This window comes from Canis lupus, chromosome 4 (genome assembly GCF_003254725.2).
Source record: "Canis lupus dingo isolate Sandy chromosome 4, ASM325472v2, whole genome shotgun sequence".
Classification (NCBI taxonomy): Eukaryota; Metazoa; Chordata; class Mammalia; order Carnivora; family Canidae; genus Canis; species Canis lupus.
In genome coordinates, this window is record NC_064246.1 from 29,500,004 (window position 1) to 29,527,325 (window position 27,322).

Consider the following 27,322-nt stretch of genomic DNA (forward strand, 5'->3'; position numbering starts at 1 on the left):
AGACCTTGGGGGTGTCCTTGCCCCTGTCCATGGGCAGCTCCACAAGACGACAGCCCTTCCGGTGCCCTGAGAAGGGAGGAAGGAGCGCGTGTACCGTTCCTGAAGGCGGCGTGGGGGGCCGACTGTGGTTCATTCTCACATCGCCATCGTGCACACCAGTCTTCCCACCTGGAACACCTCGTCTCCCAACCCGATCCAGTGCAAGCTTCCCCCTGGACCCCTTCCTTGCCCATCCTGCCTGCAAGGACCCTTCTGATCGCTGCACCCCGGGGGGCTCATCTCGTCGCTCTGGGCCACAGCTCCCCCCCAGGCAGCACCAGGGCCCCACAACCTGTGCACGGGCCCCTCTGCTGGGGTTCTGAGCCAGATCCTTCAAAGTGCTGACGTGGTGGCATGAGCCAGACAGAGGGACTTGCCCTCGAGGATTGTCTCTGCCAGAAGAGTGGGAACCAGGCTGACCGGCGCTGACTGTCCCATTTGACCAGCACAGGGGCAGGTGTATCGATCCATTTTCCTTACCAGGGAACTAAGGCTCATTTCCAGAGCCACACAGCTGAGAAGTCTGCATTTCATTCCCCCGACTCTGGGTGCCCGAGCTCGTAATTCTAGAGCACAGGTTGTCTCTGAGGCTCGAGTCTGCTTCAGAACCATCTGGGTGGCGGCAGGTGAGGGGGGAGGCAGGTTCACTATAACATAGGCTGCTGCTCCCATCCCTAGACCTTTGGAATCAATAGGTCTGGGCCTGAGAATCCACATCCCTAACAAGTTCCTCATGGCGCTGATGCTGTCAGTCGCAGGACCCACTTTGGGAACCACTGCTCTAGATGACACTGATAACAGTGTTAGAGCAGGGAGCGGCCGTCAGATGCTGTCTTCTCTACCCTGTCCCCCTCCCCACGTGCCCATTCTATAGCTCTGGAAACTGAGGCACACGGAAGACCAGCCCAAGCCATACGGGAAGTCAGGGTCCGGACCGGGAATGGAGCTGGCTGACGGCAGGACGGGGACACTGCCCGGCTGGAGCGGGACAAGAGCCTGCGGTGGGAGGCAGGGCCATCTCTCTGGAAGCAGGACCGGCGGTGGTGGAGGTGGCGGCAGGGTGCTGGGGGAGGGCTGGCCTGGCTCTCCTGGCTCAGCCCCAAACCTGTGACTCCTCGGCATCTGGAAACTATCACCGGGAACAATGAAGGGAGCAGGGGGCCTGGCTGCGTGGGGCTCTGGCCCTGCCTGTTCAGGAGAGCAGAGGAACTCAGGACCTCCAGGCTCCTCCGGCCCCTACCGCCACCACCGCTGTTTGCCTTGGCACTGCCACACAGCTCCCAGGGGCCCGGCCATTGGGAGAGGTCGGTCCCTGAGCCACAGAGGTGGGGGTTGGCGGCCAGGCTGCGTGCCCACAGGTCAGGAGATTCTGATTCAGCTCCCTGCCCGGGTTGCAAGACTCCCCTGCGAGCTCACTGCGGTGGCTCTCTGGGCCTCAGTTTCCCCACAGGAAGCTCAGGTACTACCTCGACTCGGCTGGGTGCTTATCACGTCCTGGCACGATGTACGTGACCAGTTTGGGGGCTGGGGGGTCCCCGGGGGTCCCACTTGTCCTCTGCGGGCCAGGGGGTGGCCAGACAACCAGCCTTGGAGTGGGGGAGGGATTGAGGACGGTCACTGTGTGCATCTACCCCTCCCGCCACAGGGTCTTCCGCTCACGCCCCCAACACTTCACGTACTGAGTGCCAAGTACCCACGAGGTGCTGGAGCAGGGTGGCTTACGAGACGCCCAGAACCCCGGCCCCCTGGAGCCTACGGTCAGGTGGGAAGGGAAAAAACAAGCATCTCATTCAAATAGTTGTATTTCTGAGACAATGAGGTGCCACCCTGGCCCGGCGGGGTCTCCTCTTCACGGTGGGGGGCCACACCCGGGGCCTGTCCCAGCTTTGAAGCCTCACCACGGAAGCCTTCACCCCATCCCAGCACGTCGCCACCAGCGTGCCCTGTGACCTGCGACCAGCCCCCTCCCTGCCCAGGCCGCCGTCTCCCTGTGTCAGTGAGAGGAGGGAACAGAGCCCGGAAGGCCAGGCCTGCTCGCAGAGGAGGACTCTCCAGGCGAGGACCGTGTGCTTGGGGCGGGGGGGGGGGGAGGGGTGCCCGCCTCACTGTGCCCATGGGCTGGGGCTGACAGTACATATGACCCGTGCTGGCATTCCTGGCCTCGTCCCCTGAGGTGCAGCTGCTCTGCAGGCGGGCCGCACAGGCTGGAGAAGCAGCCAGGGTTCGAGGCCCGGCATGGGCTCCGGCTTGCCGTGAGGCAGACACCATCCTTCCCTCCACCTCTGGGCCCATAACAGAGCTAGTCCTGCCCTGCCTGCGCCGCACGGCTGTCAGGCCTTCACAACACGACGCTGGGTGCAGGAGCTCTTTAGAACTACGACGCCTCCTCCAGGAAGCCTTCCCCACCAGCCCTCCCTGTGCAGGTACCGCCTTGCCGACTGCGGGCCACGGCGCTTTGTGCATCTCCCCAGGTGGCACACAGGGTGCCCCCCTCGGCTCATGCATCTGTTGCCTCGTCTTCGCCCCCCCCCCCCACCCACCCACCCAGGGGGAGAGACCGTGTAGATTCTTCTCCGATCCCGGGGCCCAGCACGGGTCTGGCACAGCGGAGGGAGCCTCTGGGGAGGAGGGGAAGGACAAAGTGACCATTTTGGACCTGACTACCAGCCTGAAAAAAGTAGCTAGAGGAAAAAAGTCAGAGGGGGCTGGGGAGGCCGGGGCCGGGAGGGGGCGCGGGCAGCAGCCTGGCGACTTCCTGGACGCGCCTGCCGGCTGATGCTCCTGGTCCTCAGTGTGGCTATTGTCTCCGCCGGGCCAGAGACTGAGCTCAATAGGGGCTCTGTCCCTCCTAGGGCAGGCCGGCCCGCTCGGTGGCATCCCACCCGGGCAGCTGGGAGGCGAGGGCCGACACTTCCTGTCCCCACTGCGAGTGTTCGGAGGGGCAGGGGGAGGGGAGGGGGCTCCCGAGACAAGCGCCCATCTATGTCCCCCAGAGGAAGGCTGCCCAGCTGGGGGGGAGGTGAGAGCAGGGAGAGCAGCGCGGGGGGCTTGCTCACCCCGTGCCTCAGCCCTCTCCTCCCCAGCAGCCCGCCCTGTGAGCTGGGGCCGCCAGGAGGGCCGCTCTGGCCTTCCGGCTCTTCCTCCAACAGGCCCAGCACCTCAGGGCCGCGTTCCTACTGTTCCCTCCGCCAGGACCGCCCTTCCCGCAGACCTCTCCCATCGCCGGCTCCTCGCTCCCTCTGTCCCCAGGAGCTGTCCCCGGAAACCCCAGCTGAGGCCAACCTGCCCCCGGAGCACCTGCGCTTGTATCTACCTCTTTACTGCCTGTCACGCCACAGAGGTGTGAGCTGCACTCCCCTCGTGTCCTTTCGCTCCCCACGGGAGGTCCCTAGGCCCGGGAACCGTGCCTGGCACACACCAGACGCTCAAGAAACACCTGCCAAATTACCTGGGAAGAGTCACACCCTCGAACGGTGATCTGCACACTGAGAGATGTGCTCTGGACGGCAGAGCCTGTGTTTCAAGAGCACAGGACCAGGAGGCTGGGGAGGAGGCCACGGAGAGCAGGAAGGGCCAGCTGAAGACCAAGGGCAGCAGGGGACAGGCTTGCTCTCCTGGAAGGGGCTGGGTGGCAGGAAGCACAGGGAGCTTCCGGGGACGGCCCTGTAGCGTCGGATGGTCATCCGGGAGCCACGGGGGCACCAGGGAAGGGCTTGAAATCGGGCGGCGGGGCGGGGTTGGGGGTAAGATTAGCTCGGCATTTCAGGAAGGTCTCCAGCTGCGCCTGAGGACGCCAGCGCCAGCGAGGGAGGAGCTGCTGGTATGGTCTGGGGAGGAGCAGCAGGGGGGTCCCCCAGACTCAGGCTGGCCCTGAGGAGGGAGAGGCAGGAGTCCAGAACAACTCTGAGGTTGGGTGGCATCCATCATGCTGCATAGCTATGGGGGTCAGAGGGACCCCCCTCTTTTCTGGTGGTTGGGGGAGAGTGACAGCAGGGCCTGCGACTGGCAGCGATAGATGGAGGGGGGACTGGCCGTCACTGGGCAGCAGGCAAAGGCAAAGGTGGACAGCCTTGTGACAACTGTCTGTCCAGGCTCTTTTCCAGAGAGAGGCCTGCCCTTCAGAGCTGCCTGGACACCTGTTACCTGAGCCTGTGTAAGACGCCCCTGGGGCAGGGTCCACCCCAGAGCTGACGTGGAGGTGGGACTGGCTACTGTGCCGTGGTGCTGTCATCACACACACACACACACACACACACACACACACGCTCCCCTGCTGGTGAGCAAACAGGCTCCCTGCAAGAAGGGCCACGCAGAAACCACCAGGCCGCAAGAACTCGGGCCGAGGTGCTCCTACTGCTCCGAGTTGCCTGCTAGGCCCCAGAACAATGGATTCTTCGAGCCCAGGAGGAGAAGTCAGTGAGAGGCGAGGAGTCCGAAAAGGGAGAAGACCCGGGAGGAAGTGAAAGGGCTGGAGTCCAGAGGGAAAGGTGCACACAGCAGGTGATGATCGTGGCAGCCTGTGAGGGGCAGGATGGGGCGCAGACTCCCAGACCGGGTCTGGTGCTGGGGACCGTCTGAAGCAAACAGAGGGGGAGGGAGGACGGCGGCCACTTCCAACAGGGGCTGTGTCCCGCGGCCAGGACCCCGCCATGCTCCCTGAGACGGCCTCTCGAGCCCAGGGAGCCTCCATGCCTCAGGACAGGGCGGTCAACCTGACTCCGGCCCTGTCACCAGGAGGGCACGCCTGGGACGGCAGCAGGGCAGTGACTCGGGACAGGGACCCAAGGCCAGTCCCCCAGAAGCCCAGCATCCCGGGCCCTGGAGCTCACCTGCATGCGCTCCTCACCACTCCTGGACCCCCTGTCCTACCCCCCTCTTACCCCCCGGCAGCCACAAAGGCCAGAATGGCAGGAGCGGAAGGAACCACCCAGGAGATCCTGGCACGTGGAAGGCCTGTGGCAAAGCTCGACCCACCAAGGGGCATTGAGGCTGTGCACCGAGCTGGGCGCTGCGCGGCCACAAGTCTGCAGATGCGCATGTGCAACCCCCACGGAGACCGACTTGCACACAATGTCCCAAGGGCACACACCTTAAGACGACCTGCCAGCTCCAAGTTAAGTCAGCCGGCAGAGAAGCAAATGGTCAAGAGGGCAGCAGCGGCCCTTAGAGCTGCTCCAGGACCCAAGCTCGCAGCTCCCGGGGCTTGGCAGGAGCGTGAGACCCCGTGCAAGTGTGTGCACGAGCATATCGGCAAGGGGTGAACATGCCAGCGTGCACACTCGGAGCTCCATGCGGGGGCGCCGAGCGTGGGGCTGCACAGGGCCCCCTGCTGTATATGCATCTCCGGAAGCTTCGGTGGGTTGAGGAGTAGGTGCAGCCACAGGCCGCTCTGGGATTCTCCAAATGACACGACGGCACGGAAAGCAGAGAGCACCACCCTAAGGGAAGGTAAATGGCAACCACGCCTTCCCTGTTCTGGAAAACAGCTTTCTGCTCCCTGGTGGCGTGAGGAGGTGGCCACTGTCTAAGCTCATGAGCCAGCCAGGCCCGAAGTACAAGAGGGCGCTGGCCGTGTGGCTCCGACCCCTGCGTCCTGCCTCTGCCGTGACTGGCTGGAAGCGGGTGGGGAAGGAGCTGAACTTCTCTGAGCCTCGGTTTCCCGTCGCTCCAGGAGGGAAGAATGACACATTTCGGGTGGGGAGCCCAGAAGATTTAATGAGCTTACGGATGCAAAGTGCTTGGCACAGAGTCGGGACCCAGTAACGAGCAGGGCACACCATCGTGACAGGGACACCTGCCTCAAAGCTCAGATGCCCACAGCCTCTGTGCTCTTTCTTCCCTATCTTGCCAATCTTGTAGCAAACCCAGGAAAGTGTCTGAAATCCCAAATTACCCTGCCCCCACCAGTGAATATAAATAAGCCCAGTCCCAGTCTCCTTCAGCAAACACGAGGAACGGGCCGAGCCAGGCTCGGCACCGCGTGTGTGGAGCTGGCCGTGGAGGAGGCTGGCCTCCGCCCCGTCCCAGCCTGTCAGGGTTTCCTGTGTAGAATCCTCTAACTGCGCCCCCTCCCCCGCAAAAAAAATTCTCAGTGAGGATCCACCGGTCTCCAGTGTGGAAAGGCCCAGAGAGGAGGAGGGACTTTCTCGAGGTGACACAGTGAGTACGCCCACCCCACGCCCCACTGCTGCCCACCCAGCCTCTGCCTCCTGGTCTCCGAGCCTGACGTGCCCCGGCGCAGGCCAGCACCGGTCCTGGGGCTGTGTCACGGAAGGCCGTGTGGTCTGGCAGGCGGGAAATGGTCAGGGGAGCTCACATAGGGCAGGGAGAGCCACTCCTAGGCCTGGTGAAAACCGCCACGCGACAGGCCATACACGTGTAATCCTGAATTGCTGGGCTGGTCCCCATCACCTCAGAGCGGCCCAAGAGGTGGCTTGGTCCTATAGAAGGTGCATGGTTCTGTGCAGAAAGCAAGACCTAAGAAGGACCGGCTGGAAGGTGCCTGGCAGTGGCTGGACCCTTAGAGAAGTCCAGGGCCCGGGCACCAGCTCTACTGGACAAGTCACCTCCTCCTTCTGGGCCTCTGTTTTCCCATCTGGAATCAGGGTGTGTGCACACGTGTGTTTGGGTGCTTTGAATGGGATAGACTCTGTTGTCTGAGCCACCGCTGACACTCTGGGAAATGACAGCTCGGTTTTGGGATGGGGCCAATGCACGAGGCGAGCAAGAGATGCTGCTACACGCGTAGCCCACTGCCCTTCCGCTGTGTGGTCAGACACGCCCCCGTGCTCGCCCTGCCTGCCGCTCCTCTACCCACAGAGCCAGAGCCGGAGCACAGAGAGCTCTGTGGGGTCTCTGCTCTCCCCACCCCCACTCTTTTCCCCAAGAGAGGCCGTCCAGGCCAAGCAGGGGAGGGGGCACGAGTCCAAGCTCGCACAATCACCACCTTGTCTTGGGAAGACAAAGGCCAGGCTCTCGGCCCTGGCGGCCAACTGCCTGGATGAAATGACAGATCACAGAGTTGCTGAATTTAGAATTTTTTTTAAATGTTAGCACCATAATAGCTTGGATTCTTAGGATCGTTGAAAGTCAGTCTAATAACGTATTAGAATCAGAGATGCGGCGGGGGGTGGGGGATCTTCATTTTAAAGGACAATAATAACCGCAGGTTGAAACACAGGAAAGCATGGATGCGTGCAGAATCGCACAGTTCAGATACGGAATGATCACTTCTAGGACCCCAGACTCTTCCGATCGTACGATTCAGAACAACCAGGTGTCAGAATCATCCACCTGGAAGCCTACGTCCACAGAACAGTAACGCTTTGTCGTCAGGTGATCTAAGAAATCTGGGATTGAGCATCACACACTGTTAGAGGGGGGACCCCTGGAATGTTCCTTTCCGAGTTTCATGGAACCTTGCCATCCTGCATTCCCAGGACCCCGGAAGGAAGACGACGGTTTGTTCACCTGCAGAGGCCCTTGCCTGGCACCTGCCTGAGCCCTCCCCCCACCACCCACCTCACACCTGGGCAAAGGTGCTTTTGCTATAACCTACACACCAGAGCCACCTGGGGAGCTGAGAAAATGCCATGGGCAGGCCTACCCCAGATGTACGGAATCAGAATTTCCAGCAGCACATTTTTAAACAATTCTCAAGGTATCCTCATGTGACGCTCCAGTGGAGAATCACGCATCTGGCCCACCTCTCTTCCAGGCCGCAGATAGGAGAGCAGACGACACATAACCGGTCCAAGGACACGCAGCAGTGGTCCCTATACCAAGGACAAGCCCCTTGGCCTTCACCTGCTTCCTCCACCTGGACCCTTTTGTCTGCGAGAGCCCTGTTCCCAACTCACCAGGTCTACCTCACAGCCCCCCTGCTCCGGGGGTGTTCCCAGCGGTCCTGGGGACCAAATGGGCCGGGACAGAGACAGATACCTGGAGGCTGCCTGCCTCACAAGCCACCTGCACGCTCAAAGCCCCCCACACTGTCTCAAAGGGTGGCTGGAGGGACACTGCGAACAAAGGTCACTGAAGTCAATCCTCAGCCTCCAGAGAGGCCTGTAATGAGGAAACGCCCCAGGCAGGGGTAGTCAGGTGTCCTCGCTGTCACTAGCCTGCTCTGTGGCCTTAGACAAATCTCCCAGCCTATGTCAACACGGTCTTAAGGCAGAAAAGCTGGACAGAGAAGCTCTGGAAATCCCTCCCAGCTCTGCCCCTCGACCTCTGGCAGCCCGGCCACGCATCTAAGGGGATGGGAGCCCTCAACATCCTTTGCTGGCTCATTCACAGTCAGTATGTTCCTTCTTAAGTCCAACCGAGCCCTTCCAGCCACTGTTGCAGCCCCTCGCCCTTCTGCATGACGACGGAGACTCTCTGGGCACAGATGCCCTTCCCTTGCTCAAAGGAAATCCCCGGCCCTTCTGCACCCCAGCTGAGGACGCTGCCTTCCCTGCCCCTTGTTGCAGGTCTGGCCAGCCTTGCTGACTCACATGGGGGCTGCACTTCCAAAGAAATGAGGGGTGGCCTTATCAGGGGCTGCCAAAGCCACAGGGGCTGTCAGAGCCTCCACCCATTCCCACTGAGCCTGATGTGTTTGCATCAGAGGCACGAGCCCCACTGGGCCAGCGTGTTTCCTAAAATGAGATGGGGATTTCCACCCAAGAATCCCTATCGGGCTATGGACAGGGGGCCCAAGAGGCAGCCTCTGAAATGGGGAAGTGGGAGCCCAGGTATTCCTTAGATGGAACGGTACCGTGCCCAATAGTCACCCAGAAGATCGTGACAATGCCAGTTCCGATTCAGCAAGTCTGGGGGAAGGGCCCAAGGTTCTGCATTTCTAGCAAGTTCCTGGTGATGCTGCTGCTGGTCCATGGACCACACTTTGAGAAGCAAGCCTGTAGATGCTCATGAATAAAATATCTTTATTCCTAATGATAAGCTCAGCTTGGCTTGCAGTGCGTACTAGCCCTGTAGGCTCTGAAGAGCAGATGGGATGCATATTGCAGCACAGAAGGGGAAACTGAGGTAGAGCAAGGGCCAGGGGCTTGTTCAAGGTCATGCACCTGGCTGTGCTCCCTCCTCCAAAATCCTCCTCCTGTGGTTGGTGAGAACCACACACCTTAGCAATGAGCGGCCTCACCCAGCAACGCCCCCCGTCCTGCCTACCATGCAACTGTGTGGGCCTGGGGGTCGAAGCCAGGTCCTCTGCCCTTGGGCCTCTTGCTGAACCATACTGGCTACTGATCCAGCTCCCGGTGGGCTGAGCTGCAGAGCCATGCTCCTTGGGCTCAAATCCCAGCTATGTTCTTGGCTCCCGTGTGACCCTAGGGGAATTCCTTGATGTCTCTGAGGACGCTGATGATGTGCAAGGACTCAGCACGGTCCCTGGCACACGGAGGGTGCTCAGCCTACGGTAGCTCCCTGCCTTCCCCACATTCCAACTGAGTCTTATTCATTTCTTCCTTCCTTTATCATAAATTTATGCCAGCTCAGCCTCTGAAGCAAGACTGCCTGGAACTGCCTCTGTGCTGTGTGACCCTGGACAAGTCATTTACCCTCCCTGCACAATAGAGAAGAGAGATCTCCAGCCTAGAAGGCTATGGCAGGAAGCGGATGAGCCAACAACACGTGCAAAGTGCTTAGAGCAGCACCTGGACATAGTGAATGCTCCCCACACGTGCAGCCACAGTGCTTAGTTGCCCCCCCCCCATGTGATGGCCCCAGCTCACAGCAGGTGCAGACACAGGTGCCCGGTGTTGAAGCGGAGAAGTAGCTCACATTGGCTGAGCACCCACTGTGTACCAGGACTTCCTGGGCCCACTTGCCCCCAGATTATAATCAGAACACAAAATACTAAGCCTGTTGTGTGAGGACTCTGGGAGCACAAAGGAGGGAGTCACTGATGAATGGGGAGAGTCCCAAAGGCCTATGGGAGGAGGGGACCCCCGGCTGAGCTTCATGCTCCCCCCAGCAAGGGGCAGAGGGGCTTGGCTTCTGTCAGCTTTTAGTCCTTGTCATCATGCTCACCACCTTGGAAACACATCCCCCTCCTCACCGTCACCCAACCTGAGGGCTCCCACACAAAGCCTCCCTCCACAGCCAGGGCCAGGGAAGCGCCGGGATGCAAGGCAGCGAGGAAAGCCTGGGGCAAGGACTGGGGAGCTCCTTCTCCCACAGCCAGATCTCTGTCTGTCAGAGCACAGCAGGTGCACCCTGTGTCCTAGTGGACGGATCATTCTTGTGGGCAGACAGGGGCAGTGGGAAAGGCTGGGCCCTGGAATGGGGCCGACCTGGCCTGATCCTCACCAGCTGTGACACAAGTTACTTAACCTCTCTGTGCTGCTGTTATGAAACAAAAGAAGGAAGAAAGGAAGTGGGGGGAGGGATGAAGAGAGAGAAGGTAGGCAGACTGCAGAAAGACCCCAGGCTAGAGCGAGAATCCCATCAGCCAGGGATGGAGGGGCTCTGTAAGCCAGGCGGGAGGGAGGGCTCAGGTCTCCTGTCCCCCGCCCTTCTCCATCCCCCCTCTGATTTCCCTGCAGCACAACCTTCAACATGGTGGGGGGAGAGTCCAGCTTTCAAAGGCAGGCCAGGTCAGTGGTATCCAGTCCCCAAACCCAGAGGCCGGGCCACCCCCTTCCATAGACAAAACCATGGGAGGCAGGAGGGCCCCACACAGGCTTGTCCCTGGGCGCCAACCCAGATGAGGTAGGGAGGGACGCTGCTGCCACCACAAATATATCTCCAAGACCCAGGCACAGAAGAGGGCAGGCACCAGGGCAGCCCCCAGGCTGACACCCTCCCCCGCCGCCACCCCAGAAGCCCACATACCCTCTAGTCATTCAGGCAAACATTCTGCGAGCTGCACTTGGCTGCTGGCCGGGTGGTGGGGCACATGGCACAACTTTATAGTTTTCAAAGCACATTTGCCTGCCTCACCACCTCTGGATCTCACACAGGTCCCAACACGGGCTTCCTGGCTGACCCCTCTTCAGAGGCGTAGGCAGTGTGGGGGCTCACGGGCAGGACAGGCTTGGCCAAAGCTGAATGGCTGACTGAGAAGCAGGACCAGGACAAGAGCTTGGGTCTTCTGCCCCCAAAGCCCATGTGTGCCCCCTCTGCAGCCAGGCCCCCAGGAAGTAGGAGAGAGGGTGGTGTGAGCATCAGCAGGGCTAGGAGGGCTCAGCAGGGCAGGGAAGCAGCAAGGCAGGGGGCACGGAGCGGTACAGAGGATGCTCCACAGGAGAGGACGCATTTGGGCTGAATGAGAGAGGATTACGGGCACCGCACAGGCGGAGTCCTGGGGTGTGGGAAGGCTCAGAACTCAAATGGTGAGAACTACACTGGGGGCCTCACTGGGGGCCACGTTCCAGGACTGGGGCACAGCAGAGCCCACAGCAGGAGGGGCCCTGTCTGTCCTCTGGGGACTAGATGGGGAGGCACTGCAGGTGAGAAGCCGTGGAAGGCCTGGGCTGGGGTGCTGGTTATGAGAAGTGGGGTTCAGAGAGGAGATGGTTCAGGCTAGGACGGCTTGGGAAGATGCCTGAGGGAGAGGGGTCCAGCGGGGCTCTGAAAGGGCGTAGAGGGAAGAGATGAGGGAAGGGCAGGGCAGGAGGTGGGGTGGCATGAGCCAAGGCAGAGGCTGAGAGTCCCAGGTGTGCATGTGTACGTGCAGGTGCACTGTGCACCTGTGTGTGTGGTTAAGGCCGGGCAGGGGTGGAGCCAGGCAAAGGAAAGAGGAAGATTCCGTGCCCGTTGCGTCCCAGATTGTGTCTCACGCCAACCCTGTGAAGCCAGGCTCTTTACAAACTGACAGACAAGGCTGGGGAGGCCCAGCAATGCACCGTGCAGGACTAACAAGTGCTGCCATTCACCCAACGCTGTGCGATGCCAAGCTCTGTAGCAGTTGCATGGCCCACACATGTCCCACCAACACCCTCCAAGGCGGGTGAGCCCATTTTACAGATTCCCCGGGTGATGCGGTGCGACGGGTACCAGGACGCGCAGCTGGGATAGGGGTACCGTGCGGACTGAGCCCAGCTCTGTGAGATTCCACTACCCTGCACCAGCCCGTCCTCAGTGAGGTCAAGGGGGCGAAGGGATGACGCCGTCAGAACCTTCCATGGTTCTAAGCTCTTCCCAGAGGAGCACCACTGTCTGGGAGGGGGAGGCCAGGGGCCTGGCACACGGGAGGCCATGGGCAAGTGAGGAATTAATGAGTGAGTGAATGGGGTCCTTCAGGTGTTCAGAGGAAAACAGTCCCTTTGGGGCTTGGGGAACAGGAGAGATCAGAGAAGGCTCCCTGGAGGAAGTGACACTGGGGAGCTATTCAGCCCAAGGATGCAACGGCTTGGCTTCAGCCCTCCATCCACTAGAGCTTGCAGGCGGTTCAAGGACCGGGGATGGGTCCTGGCCCCCCAGTTCTGCCAACATCTGTGTCCCTCAGGGCCCAGGGGCAGAGATCGAGAAGGTAAGGCCAACTTCATTGCCGGGGGCTCCGAGTCACCATCTGTGGTCCACTTAAAAGGAGAACTGGCAGCTGAGGATGTGAAACTGGCCCTCTAGGACTCTTTCCTGCCAGGCCCGGACCGCAGGAAGGATGCGCAAGCGGCTGCCCAGGGAGCCCCCACGCCCTGCACCTGCCCCTCCATCCCCACCCCCCGCAGCTGCTCCCACTGGCCTGTGCCAGGGCCAGAGCGGACAGCCCACAGGGGCACAGGGCATCCTCCAGCCATGCCCCAGAGTCCTCCTCCTGGAGCACCCACTTGGGCAAAATGGAGCCCCCGGGACCCAGTCCCTGACTTCCTGCCCGTTAAACAAACCCAGGTGACCCAAAGTCCTAAGAACCTGTCCCAGCCCTCATCCCAAGGCTGTGACCGTCCCTCGGCCCCTCTAGGGCCCATCCCAGAGGCAGCCCCCTCTGGGGCACCAGGGTGGGATGGGAGGGCCGGGCCCCTTTGATAAGCCCACAGCCCTGCAGCACTTCTCAGACCTCTGGGGTGTCCTCAAACAGCCTGAAGCCTAACGGTGGTGACGGTCATTCAGGCAATCACAGCAGCTGACACTTCGCGTGTGTATGAGGTACCGGGCTCTCTGTTAAGCCCTACAGATAAAATAACTCATTAGCCTCCCAACAGCCCATCATCTTTGTCTTACATAGGAAGAAACTGAGGCCCAGAGACACGAAGCTGGGACATTCCGGGGCGGGGGGGGGGGTGGGTCGCACCCCGGAGGGCCGGCGTCAGGGTCTGTGCTCAGAACTACCACGCCCCGAGGAAGGAGTCTCAGAAGAGGCTGCGGCACCGGGCCTGGGGTCCTTCTCCAGCACCGGCACCGGCACCTATGCCAATCGGGAGGCCCTGACACCGTCCCCCGCACCCCCACCCCGTCAACACCCATCCCGGCTAACATTCCCTGAGCGCTTGAGACATTTCCAGTCCTGTGCCAAGCAGGGGAACACCACGGCCCAAGCTCCTGGGCCCCGAGGCCAGCCCCTGGGCCCGGAGCAACCCCTGCAAAACTACCTTATACACACACAGGCCACCAGTCCCGGGCCAGCCCTTCCTCGCTGGAGTCCCATAATGACGCTGTTTGCCTTTCCTCCCTCCCTCCCTTCTTCTCCCCTCCTTTCTTCCTTCCTTACTCTACTGATATCCTGTAACATGTAGTCCTAGCCCGGTGCTGTGAGAAAGCCTCGGTTTCCCCACCAGCACACTGATGGCTCTGAACGAATCAATGGTCCTGAGCCCAGGCTCCTGCAGGGAAAATCCTGCGGGCCCTCAGTCCCTCTCCGCCCGTCCCCTCCCCAGGCTCCAGTCCCTCTGGCTCCTGGAGGAACCCCAGGTCAGGGCTGGCATGGGGGGTGCTGGAAACTCCAGGTAGGGGTCGGACAGGCGCTGGTGGCCACAGCCCTCCCTGCCTCCTTCACAGCCCCCCGGGGCCCAGCCTGCTCTGGCCTGGGAGCCGTCCAAGGGCTGGGGTCCAGGGGCTGCCGAGATCGGGGTCAGGGAGCAGGGAGGCCTGGGCCAGCCTCTGCTCTCCCCTGGCCTCTTGTCCCTCGCCTGAGCAAGACCCCAAAACTATTTACGTCGCGCCTCTAAGGTTTCAGCTGTTCTAGGATCGATTCTCTCCCCACTCTATTTTTCTTCTTCTTTTGCAATCTCCAAGTAACCCGAGCTGCCAGATGGGTGGGGGCGATGATTGTTTTCTGTCTGACATCTGGATTTCATTAGCAGCCCTGGGCATGCTGACTCAGGAACGGCAGCTCCCCTGGGCTCAGGCCCTCCCTGGCCCCCTCACAGTGCCCGGTCCTTCACTGGACACCGGACGCACAGGTGATGACACTCCTCAGACCTCCCTCAAAGACATAAGCAGCCTCCCCACCACCACCACAGAGAACGTCCTGGGACTGCTGGAGCCTGAGAGCCTGGAGGATTTCTGCTCCCAGCTCAGGGTTTGATGGAGGCTGCCAGGCTGAGTGCGGCTGGGCCTGACCGCCAGGAAGGGGGGACAGAGGGCTGAGGGCAAGGACGCTGGGTCCTGGACGTCCCCCCCTCATCCACGCCCTGGCCTCCTCCAGACAGAGATGCGGAGTGGGCCATCAGGATGGGGAGTCCTGCGCTGACCCCAAACCACAGATACATTCTGGAGATGAGGAAGGGTGGCCCAGAGTGGTCACCATGCCCCATGGGTAGGTAGTACTTTCTTATAGTGTCTGGAATTTGTCCTCTCACCTCCAACCTTTGCTCACCCCTCCTTGCCTAATATCTGGCCTTATCATCCGTCCATGTTACTGGACTGGTTTTATTTGCTGTCTTGCCTCCTCTAGCCTGGCCTCCAACCTGCCACCAGTGTGAGCTTTCAAAATGCCAATCGGAGCATGTCACCTAAACCCTTGGATGGCTTCCCCCTGCCCTCCAGATAAAGTCCAAGTTTGTGCAGCTTGGCACGCAGGCCCTTCACCACCTGCTGTGGCCACACCTCCCTCTCCTCCCCACAGGCACCCAGTGCGCCAGCCACAGCCAAGGGCTCGAGCTTCCCGGAAAGCAAACCCCCGTTATTTACACACTTGCTTGGAAGCCTTCCCCACCCCAGTTCTAGACTCCTCCTCTGGGAGGCTTCACACAAAGTCCCAGACTGAGCTGGTCCTTCCCTGCAAGCCTCAACTGTAGCACTGGTCACCCTGAACAGCCAGCAGTGTTTCTGCCCATCCCACCGAGGTCAGGGACAGGGCCTTATCTAGCACCGGCCTGGCACATAGTAGGAGCTCAGAAAGACCTGGGCGATTGTAGCATGTCCTGGGCTCAGCTCTGTCCTGGACAGATCATGTGTCCTGGGCACAGAGGTGGCACCAAACCAAGCCCCCACCACCAACACCCACACCCATGCAGGCTCAAGTGCAGCTGGCTCAGAGCAAAATGCTGCCACTCGGTCATCACAGCCCACCACATGGGGGTGCAGAAGCCAAGAGGAGGTGCCCAGGTAACCCTGCAGGTGGGCCCAGCAGATAGCAACCATGCCTCTCTCATAGCCAGCTGGGATTTTTGCTGCCGCCAGAGTTGACAGCCCAACCGCCCCAGCCTTCTTGACTGCACTGGGGGCCGCAGACACCCCTGGGCCAGGCCAGTGGTGCAGTCTTCCAGACACAACAACCTGGCCAGGCCAGGTCTGCTACAGACTCCACTCATATGGTCCTTGTCCCTCTTCATTTCCAATAACCCATCTTTTTAAAGAACCCTGATTTTCTTAAAACTAATAATATACTATATGTGAACTAACTTGAATTTAAATAAAATCTTAAAAACATTTTTTAAATGAATGAATAAAGAAAGAACCCTGACTTTCTGAGAAGGACAGTGAAGATCAAAGCCTGGATGCTAGGGCAGATCAGAGAATCTAATTAACAAAACATGGGCTCTGTGGGGGGCCTGGGTGGCTCAGCCAGTTGAGCATCTGACTCTTGATTTCAGCTCAGTTCTTAATCTCAGGGCCGTGTGATCAAGCCCCAAGTCAGGCTCCATGCTCAGCAAGGAGTCTGCTTGAGATTCTCTCTCCCTTTCCTTCTGCCCCTCCCCACTCTAAAAAAATAAATAAAATAAATAAAAAGCATGGGCTTTAGAATGAGGAAAACCTACATTTTAATTCCATCTTTGCTTTTTTCTAGTTACATGATCCTAGGCAAGTCACTTCACTTCTCTGGGCTTCAGTTTTATGATCTGGGAATTGACCTGATAGAGCTTTTCAGAAAACTAAATGAGTTAATGCATATTTCACACCTAGCTCAGTGGTCAACTCAGCACGTACAGACTAGTATCACTGTTGGTTTTTTTTTTTTTTAAGATTTTATTTATTTATTCATAAGAGACACAGAGAGAGGCAGAGACACGGGCAGAGGGAAAAGCAGGCTCCCTGCAGGGAGCCCAATGCAGGACTCAATCCCAGGAACCCAGGATCACACCCTGGGCCAAAGGCAGATGCTCAACTGCTGAGCCTCCCAGGCATCCCGGTATCATTGTTGTTAATATTATTATTACCCTGGAGCTGAAGGCCTGGCAAGGTGTGGAAATAGCCACAGAGGCAGATTTTTCAAGAACTGAATCATAGATGTTCTTAACTCCTGGACTTTCTAGAGCCAGTGCTGACACTGGCTGGAGATGGACCCTGGCCCAGCACAGCCTCACCCCACAAAGAGGGGCTGCCCTTCAGCATCATTGGTAATTGGTTTCCAGCACCTTCTGCATCTGCTTCAGGGGGATCCCAGTCTTCCTGTAGTACCCAATCCCCCTTGCACTGCCCCCAGGAGTTACGAGAAGCCCCATCATTCCGATGGCTGAACTCTGGACACCTCTCTCCACCCTTAAGGTTGGAAAAACATCAGTTAACAGAGTACCAGTCTCCTGCACTCTGTAGTGTGTCCTGGGCCCTGCTCTCTCCTGAGCACAGAAGTGGCACCGAGCCAAACCCCCACCACCACCACTCACACCCGTGCAGGCTCAAGTGCAGCTGGCTCAGAGCAAAATGCTGCTACTCAGGTCTTCACAGCCCGCCATGCTGAGGTGTAGAAGCCAACACGAAGTGCACGGGCAACCCTGCAGGTGGGCCTAACAGATAGCAATCATGCCTCTCTCATAGCCAGTTGGGATTTTTGTTGCCACTAAAGCTGGCAGCCCCAACCCATCTTGGCTTTCTTGACTGCACAGGGGGCCACAAAGTATCTCCTGGTTCCTGTGCACCACCACCCAGGCTATCAGCAGTGAATGCTTTAACCACACTTTCACTGTGACCTCACTCAGAGCCCAGAGCCTCACAGTAGCTTTAGGCCCTAGGCAGAGCTGCCTAGGGTTCCACACATTCTGCTTCCAGCCTAGACCATTTAAGATTTTAAAAGCACTTAGACCACTCAAAAATCATTCCATAAAAGGAGAGGGGAGAAAGGAGTAGAAAAAAACATTTGAAGAAATAATGGCTGAAAACTCCCAAATCCAATGAAAAACCTTAGTCAACACATCCCAGCAGCTCAACAGAGTCCAAGTAGGAGAGACACAAAGAGATCCACAAATAGACGTGTGGTAGTAAAACTGCTAAAAGTCACAACAAGGAGAAAATGTTGAAAACAGCAAGAGAAAAATAATACAGCATTCCCAATGGAATTCCAATAATATTAACAACTGACTTCTCATCAGAAGTTATGAAGGCCAGAGGGCAGTAGGGTAACATTCAGTGTGCACAAGGGAGGGGGAAAAAAACTATCAGCCAAGAATTCTATACCTTGCAAAGCTATCTTTAAGAAATCAAAGTGAGATAAAGACATCCCCAGATAAACAAAAACACAGGATTCATTGCTGGCACACCAACCTTTCAAGAATTACTAAAGGAAGTTGTTCAGGCTGAAAGCAAGTGAACCCAGGTGTAATGCAAATACACAGGAAGATACAAGAAGCTCTGATAAGGAGGTTATGTAATTATAAAAGACAGCATAAAATCATGGGTTTGTTCTTTCTTCTGTGATTTAAAAAGCAAATGGGGGGCACTTGGGTGGCTCAGTCAGTGAAATGTCTGCCTTTAGCTTAGGTCATGATCCCGGGATCCTGGGATCGATACTGGCATTGGGCTCCCTGCTTATTTATTTATAAATAAATAAAATCTTTTATTTATTTTTTTTAAGATTTTATTTATTTATTCATAGACACAGAGAGAGAGGCAGAGACACAGGCAGAGGGAGAAGCAGGCTCCATGCAGGGAGCCCGACGTGGGACTTAATCCCAGGTCTCCAGGATCACACCCCAGGCTGCAGGTGGCACCAAACCGCTGCGCCACCGGGGCTGCCCCAAATAAAATCTTTTAAAATATAAAGAAAGAAAAAAGAAAAGAAAATGGATAAAACAACATGTATATAACTGTACTGCCTGTCCTATAACATTTGGAAATGTAAGACATTTACCAATAATAGCACAGAGGAGTCAAGTGGAAGCCTATCTGTCTTGGGCTAAGGAAATGACTCCAGGTGGTAACTTGAGTTCATGGGAACAAATGAAGAGAGCTAGAAACTGGAAACAAGAGGGCTAAAATGCAAAAAGCAATGATGTAGATTGCTCTCTTTTCTTCTTCCAGCTTCTCTGAGACACATAAAATTTTATAAAGTAATGATTATAACAAGTATTGTTGAATTTGCAACATACATAGATGTAACATGTCTAACAATAATGCCACAAAAATCAGGAAAAGAGAATCAAGCTATAAAGGAGTCACATTTCTATATCTCACTGGAATTAAGTTAGTATAAATTTGAAGTAGATCTTATATGTTAAGATATGTAAAACAAGTCCCAGAGCAGCTACTAGTAGCTTAAAAAATAAAAAAATAAATAAATAAAAAACATCATTAAAGAAATCAAAATGTCACATTAGAAAAGTATCCCTCAATGAAAAAGAAATCAGTGCAGGACAAACAGGGGAACAAAAGAGACATGAATAATTTGTAAAACAGCAGACCTAAATCCAACTATATCAATAATCACATATACCAGAAGAGCATTAACAATAGCATTATCAATACTATGAATGGATCAAACAATCCAAGCAAAAGGCAGGGATTGTCAGAGTGAATAAAAGGCAAACCAAGATCCAACTATATGCTGTCTAGAGGAAACACAATTTCGATCTAAAGATATGAACAGATTGAAAGTAAAAAGATAAAGATTTCTTACGTACATAGTAACCACAAGGAAGCTGGCTACACTAATGTCAGACAAATTAGACTTTAAAACAAAAACTGTTATTAGAGATAAACAGGGACACTTTAGAACAATAAAAGGATCAAGTCACCAGAAAATACAACAAGTATAAACATAGATGTAGCTAACAAAGGAGCGCCAAAATACATGCAGCAAAAACTGGGAGAATTGAAGTAAAGAAATAGTTAATTGAACAGTAATAGAGATTTCAACACTCCCACACTTATGGTAATGGTTACGAGAACAGGGCAGGATATTACCAAGGGCACAGAAGACATGAACCACACCGTATGCCAACTAGACCTAACAGACCCTATGGAACACTCCAACCACCAACAGCATAATTCACTCTTCTCAAGTGCCCATGAACCATTCTCGATGAGAGCCCAAATGCTATGAAACAAACCACAACAAATTTAGAAGCACCAAAATAATACAAAGTGTGTTCGCTGACCACAATGGAATAAAGGGAGAACTCATTAAAAAAAAAAAAAAAAAAGATTTGACTTATTTATTTGACAGAGAGAGAGCACACACATGAGCAGGGGAAGTGGCAGAGGGAGAGAGAGAAGCAGACTCCCCAGTGAACAAGCAGCGAGCCTGATGTGGGGCTTGATCCCAGGACCCTGAGATCATGACCTGAGCCGAAGGCAGATACTTAACTGACTGAGCCACCCAGGCACCCCAAGGAGAAATCATTTTTAAAAGATATTTGAAAAAAAAGTAATTAAAAAAAAAAGATATTTGGGAGGGATGCCTGGGCAACTCAGTTGTTGAGTATCTGCCTTCGGCTCAGATCATGATCCCAGAGTCCTGGGATCAGGCTCCCTGTTGGAAGCGTGCTTCTCCCTCTGCCTCTGTCTCGGCCTCTCTCTGTGTGTGTCTCTCATGAATAAATAATAAAATCTTTAAAAAAAAAAGATATTTGGGAAACTCGCAAAATTGTGTATATTAAACAACACACTCCTCAATAACCAGTGGGTCACAGAAGAAGTCATCAGGGAAATCAGAAAATACTCTGATGAATGAAAAAGGAAGATACAACATACAGAATTATGGGATGCAGCTCAGAGGAAAGTTTATACCTCTAGAAGAAAGTTGTAAAATCAGTGCCCTAACTTTCCATCTCAAGAAACTGGATGAAAAACGGCAAACAAACCTAAACCTAAAACAAGCTGAAGGAAGTAAATAATAAAAGATGAGAATGAAGAACTGGAAGAAAGAGTTATCTGCACACGCATGTTCCTAACAGCAGTATTCACAACACCAAGAAGGTAGAAGCAATCCAGTTGTCCACTGATGGACAAAGATAAACAACATGTGGTCTACACACACTCACACATACACACACTCTCTGGAATATTATTCAGCCTTAAAAAAAAGAAAGGAAAAATTGAAACTTGTTACAACATGAATGAACCTTGAGGACATGTCAAGTGAGATAAGCCACCACAAAACAACAAATCCTGTGTGATTCCACTTATATGAGGTCCCTAGAGGAGTGAAATTCATAGCAACAGGAAGTAGAATGGTAGTTGCCAGGTGCTAGGGAAGGGAAAGAGAGGGGGTTATTGCCTAATGGGTACAGAGTTTCACAAAATAAAGAGAGTTTCATGGATGGATGGTGGTGATGGTTGCCCAGCAATGTGAATGTACAGTTGGCTCTTGAACCATATGGGGGTTGAGGTACCAACCCCCACCAAGAGCAGTCAAAAATCTGTGTGTATAACTCTTGACTCCCCCAAAACTTAACTACTAATATACCCTTACCCATAACAAAAATAGTCAAGTAACCCATATTTTGTATATTACATGTATTCTATGCTCTATATAATAAAGTTTGCTAGAAAAGGGAGAATGTTATTTTGAAAATCATAAAGAAGAGAAAATAGTTATTGTACTGAAAAAAAAATCTGTGCACAAGTGGACCCACATAGTTCAAACCAATGTAGCTCAAGAGTCAACTGTACTTAATGCCACTACATTGTACACGTAAGAATAGTTGAAATGGTAAACTTCATGTTGCACATGTTTTACCACAATTTTTTTTAAAAGATTAGAGTGGAAAGTAACGTAATGGAGAACCAAAAACGGGTGCAAGAGATCAACTAAACCAAAAGTTGGTTCTTTGAAAAGTTCAATATAACTGACAAACCGTTAGCTAGACTGACCACGAAAAAGAAGAGTGAAGACTCAAATTACAAGAATCAGAAATAAAGGAGGGGGGCATTATAACCAACCTTACTGAAATGACAAAGATTATAAGAGAATATTAGGAACAACGGCATGCCAATAAATTTGACAATTTAGATGAAACAGACAAATTCTACAAATACACAAACGACAGAAACTGACTCAAGAAGAAATGGAAAATCCAAATAGATCTCTAACACAAAAAGAGACTGAATTCATAATTTTAGAAATCTACCTCACAAAAGGAAGCCCAAGTTCAGATGGCCTCGTGGGTGAATTCTACCAAATATTCAAAGAAGAATTAATATTAATTCTTCACAAACTCTTCCAGGACATAGAACAGGATGGAACACTTCCCAAATCATGGAACCGATTAAATGCTACTATGTACATGGATGAACCTTGAAAGCAATATGCTAAATAAAAGAATCCAGGGACAAAAGACCACATGTTATATGGTTCTGTCTATACGAGATGTCCAGAATAGGCAAATCTATAGAGATAGAAAGTAGATTATTGGTTGCTAGGGGTTGGGGAGCCAGGGGGTGGTGATAGCTAGAGTATGAGGTTTCTCTCTGAGGTGATAAAAATGTTCTACAATTGGGGCACCAATTGGTTGGCCGAGTTGGTAAAGCATGTGACTCCTGATCTTGGGGTCATGAGTTCAAGCATCTACACTGGGTGTAGAGATTACTTAACTAAATAAAATGTTCTATGGTTGATTGAGGTAATGGTTGAGTGGCTCTGAGAATATACCGAAAATCACTGACTTACACACTTCAAATGGGTCAATCACGTGTTCTGTGAATTATATCTCACTAAAGGTGTTACCAAAACAAGCATTCCCTCTCCACTTTTTTTTTTAATAAAGATTTTATTTAAAAAAAAAAAAGATTTTATTTAGTTATTCATGAGAGACACAGACAGAGGCAGAGAGACATAGGCAGTGGGAGGAGAAGCAGGCTCCACGCGGGAAGCCCGATGTGGGACTAGATCCCGAGAGTCCAGGATCACGCCCTGAGCCAGAGGCAGATGCTCAACTGCTGAGCCACCCAGGCGTCCCTCCCTCTCCACTTTTAACTATCATATATGTTGAGCTCATATTTCATTTGAAACAGAGGTTTCCATGGCTTATAAAAGCCCTGTCTGTCCATTCCTTCATTCCGGAAGACTTTATACCGAGCACCTGCTGTGTGCCGTATCTTGAGCCAGCATGCAGGGTACAGAGATGAATCTAGGCCAGCACCTGCCCCTGGAGCTCGGGGTCAGGTGAGGGGTGGGGAACATCTAATTACGTTCCAGCCTGCCAAAATGCCTAGTACCTCACCAAATAGGCACACTCTCCATTGTTACCCAAGGGAGAAAAAAAAAATAATGCTAGCCAACATTTATTGAGTGCTTACTGTATGCCAGACACCGTGCTAAGCACTTTCCATGCATTACTTCTTTGAATCTTCACAATAAATTCTATGTGTTAGTTTTACAGATGATGAAACCCTCATGAAAGTTGGAGGGTAGCCCTTGGGCCCACAGGAGTCTCTGATAGAATCAGGTTTGCAGTGGAGCTGGAAGAGGGCCTCTACCAGCTTCAGAGGTAAACTGAGGCCCCACCGGCCATGGGTGTCTCAGCCTGGACTGGTATGGATGATCAAGAATGCAAAGGGCACTGAGGTCCCAAGCCTGGGTCACAGACATTCCTCCCTCTCGCCAGCACTCAGCTCTCTGAGACTCTGTGTCTTCACCTGTAAACGGGCTGGTGCTCCTTCTGCAGCAGAGTGAAGAGCTCGGCACAAGTGAACCCGCTATGGAATCCATATAAAGGAAGAACTGAGGTTTGCACCATGGTGGAAATTGAGAGGCACTGAGGTCAGGGACCCTCTGCCCCCACATTTAAAAGAGCTCTGACCCATTCTGGAGAGAGGGTTGACCAGACGTGCACACTCACACACTCACCCTCACCACCCCTCCTCCTCTGCCTCATCCTCCTTCGCCTCTGGAGATTGGCCACCCTTCTTCCAGCAACCTGCCAAGCCCACTCAAGCCCTCCTTTTCCTGGAGGCTTTCCCAGGCTGCCCACTAGGCATGGGTACACCTCCTCGGAACCCCCAGAGCCACTGCGGGTGTCTGAGTGTCACCTGCCGGCCAGGGTTAAAATTCCAGCTCCTCCCCGGACTGGCTCAATGGGCCTGTGCGAGTACCTGACTCCCACAAAGCAGCACGTTAACAAGAGGCTAGCAGGAGACCCGACACACTGGGTAGTTGTGAGCACAGGCGACAGGCAGGAGATGACAAGGGACGTTTCCAAGGTATGGTAGGTGACTGAGAGTCCCCTCGTGGGGGCTCAGCCAGGGATGGCACAAGGGGCTGCTGTCTGGGTGGGCCAGGGGCACATCCTTGAGGACCAACCAGATCCTTAGCTGCCTGTTTGGTACTCATCCCACTCAGAGAACCCCTGGGGGCTGGGGCCTTTCTCTGTGCTGAGATCTCCGGATGCCAAGGGCCCCTGGCTTACATCGTACACCGAAGGCAGACGTGGCCCACTGGGGTGTGGGTCTGGAGGACGGCCTCCAGCGGGCCAGCTCCCGCACTCAGGGGCGGGGGCGGGCTTCTCTTGACCGAGGGTGGGGGGAGGCTGAGATCACTGGTATACTCAAATCACTGGGACTTTTACTAAAACACAGTCATGGGTTGGGCCTAAGATTCTGCATTTCTAACAAGCTCCCAGGCGACACTGATGCAGCTGTGCCTGGCCACACTTCATGCAGCGAGGAGGACCTGCAGCATGGCACAGCCTCTGAGAAGAGCAATGAGCAACGAGCACATCTCGGCCTCCCATTGGTCCGGAGGCACCCAGCCCCACCCAACCGCACCCTGGGCTTGTAACATCTGGAGGGTACGACTACATGGATTTTCTGAGTTTCCAGGATCCCATTTCCATTACATACGTAAAATAAAAGTAAAAATACACATTATAAAAACATCAGAAAATATGAAAAAATAACAGGAAAAAGAATCCCCGATCATCTTGTACTGTACTTCAAACAGCCCTAACCTCTCTCCCCAGGATCCCAAGGCCACATCTGTCAGAGTCAGGGGTTATCTCTGAGTGAGGGGATCTGCCCCCAGGAGCCCCACCCCATCAGAACGAAGCACTGGGTGGGAGACGGGGCCCCCTTCCCACCCCAAGAGAGATGCCCGGCCTGCGGCGCCTGAGGCCTCCACCCAGACCTACGCTGGGGGCACAAAGTCAGGGGCAAGGCCCTCTCCCCTCCTCCCTCACAGGCAGGAGACGGAGCAAGCACTGCCACAGAGGAGGGAGAGGTGGGGTCTGGGGGAGGGGGTGCACATTGGATTCCTGGCCCAGAGCCCGCATTCCTTCCCTGTGAGTGTGAGGAGATGGGGTCTCTCTCGGGAGAGCTGCGAGGAGGCCGCTGGCCCCCATCCTGCCCCACTGTAACAGGACCCACCCCGCAGAAAGCTGGTGGAGATGTGAGGGCCCAGAACCTGGGCTGGGGGCCCCTCGCCCAGGGCCCCTCACTAGCCAGCGCAGCCCCAAGCGGGGGCTCCGTCCCATCCCCACCAGCCAGCCTCGGAAATACCAGAGGGACAAAGACGTGGAGGCCAGGGGACCACGCGGCCACGTGCTCGTGGCAGGGGCCCTGGGGTGGGGGCCGTCACACGCCTTCCACCCAGAGAAGGCGGCTGCCTTACCTGGGGACAGTCCTTGATGTAGTGTCCTTTGTTGAAGCACAGGTGGCACAGGTAGTTGGGGGGGGGCCGCTTGCTGGGCTTGCGGGTCTCCGAGGTGAGGGTCAGGTCCGAGAAGTGCTCGGTGAGGGAGCTGAGGCCATCGGCGATGTTGTTGAGGGAGCCGTAGGGCGAGGCGCTCTTGTACACGCTGCTGCTCAGCGCCTGCGGGGGACACAGGCGTGAGGGCTCCCCCAGGAAACGCCCTCGGGCACACGCGTGCGCAGCACACCCGGGAATTCCCGCCCGCTCAGTTCACACCCCACCTCCACGGGTGAGCCCCTTCCCTCTCCGGGCCACGGCCCCATCCGGGAAACAGGAGCCATGTCAGCTACCTCTAGGGTTTCCGGGGGGAGGCTACGGTGAGGTCACGTTATCTCCTGACTCAGTTTCCCCATCTTACAAGAAAGAGGCGCATCGGCTTGGAGTCTTGTTTCCATTGTACAGGAGAGAAGACTGAGGCTCGGGGCTCCGCGCGGTGTCCTGTGGCTCGAGGCCTGCGCACGCCGCGTGCGGGGAGCCCCAGGCCGCCGGGGCCTGCCCTGGGGGAGCCCGGGCGGAAGTGGCCCACCTCCCCCACGTCTCCCACCTCCAGTTGACAGGAACCAGATGTCTTGCCCGGCTTCAAAGCAGACGCGGCCCAGGCCCCCTCCTGGTGCATACAGCCTCTATTTATAGGAGTCACGGGCTCTGGGCGGCCAGGCCCAACTGGAATTTAGCAAAGGTGGGGCCTGTGGGGAGGCTGGCAGGGGACAGCCATGGTCGCCTTTTCCTGGTGCAAGGCCAAGGCTGTCAGGAGGCAGCTTCTCCAGGAGGGCCGATGACAAACCTGGGCATGGGGCCTGGGCATCCTCTGGTCCCAGCGCAGGTGCTCAAGGACGCGGGGGGCGAACTATAGACCCTGGGGAGCCTTGGCTCTCATGGGGAGGCGGCCTTGTTCCTGGAAGTCCCCAGGCCACGAGGGGAAGAGAGCTCCCCCACCACGAGGAAGTTGCCTTGGGTCCCTTACGAAGGTAGGGCAGATGGAGGCTCAGAGCGGGCACAGTCCTTTCCGTTTCCCCAGTGCGGGCAGGGAGGGAGGGGGGCAGAGAGCAGCGCACCCTTCACACACCTCGGCCGCCCCACTTGTTCCCTCTCTGGGGGTCTGGCATTCCCTCCTAGAGGACACAGCCCTCACCATCTGGGGGCCACAATCTTCCGACTGCCTGGACACCCTGCTATGTGGCCTGTGGCCCGTCCTTTCCCTCTCTGGGCCTCTGTTCCCTCTCCTATAGGTGGAGACTAGACCCTAGGATCTGGGGGAAAAAAAGAAAAAAAAAAAAAAAGACACAGACACCACGTCCAGGGCAGCCCAGGCCACATACACAGTCAGCCCATGACGTCTGGGCGCAAAACTCGAGGCCTCCTGCTGACCATCTCTGCTCTACCACTGCCCAGTGCTACCACGAAAGCCAGCACCAGTGGAAAGTCCGACACCAGCCTGCATTCAGGGTGAGGGTGATTCTCCAGCTCACGGATGGGCCAAGACAGAGTGGTCCACCCCGACGGGCAGAGGGTCCCCCATCCCCGGAGGCGTGCGAGCCGATGCTGGCCAACCCTCGGGGGCGTGCGGAGGGGTCCAACGGCAATGGGATTGGATGACACCAGTCGCATCTACCGCGCACTTACGATGTCCCGGGTACTAGAAACTGCACACGCGTGAAGAGAGCTGATGCTCGTCCCAACCCCTATGAGTCACTGTCCCCATTTTACAGATGAGGCAGCTATGTTCAAACTTGTATCGAATGACTTGAGAAACATCTAACAAAGACAGTTTTCTAGGCCCAACCTCAGACCTACCCAAGCAGTCACCTGGGACCGAGAGCCTGGAACCTACAGTTTTATTGTGGTAAGAAATACGTCACATAAGATCAACCATTTTAATAGTTTATTTTTTTTTAAGGGTCCAGTTCTGTGTCATGAAATACATTCCCATTACTGTGTGACCATCACCACCACCCGTTTCCAGGGCTTTTTCATCGTCCCAAACTGAAACCCTCTCCCCATGAAACACTAACCCTCCCCCTCTCCCTCCAATCTCCTCCCCCCCCAAACCCCCCAGCCCGG

General features: G+C 55.4%; 1 protein-coding gene across 1 annotated transcript in view; it reads right to left on the reverse strand.

The window, feature by feature from the left end:
- The window catches only part of ZCCHC24 (zinc finger CCHC-type containing 24), a 60,631-nt gene that overhangs the window by 23,360 nt on the left and 9,949 nt on the right, over window positions 1-27,322 (reverse strand). The window contains exon 2 of the mRNA XM_049109083.1: window positions 25,181-25,381. Coding sequence (XP_048965040.1) covers window positions 25,181-25,381 — 201 coding nt within the window. The remainder of the gene's footprint in view (window positions 1-25,180; window positions 25,382-27,322) is intronic.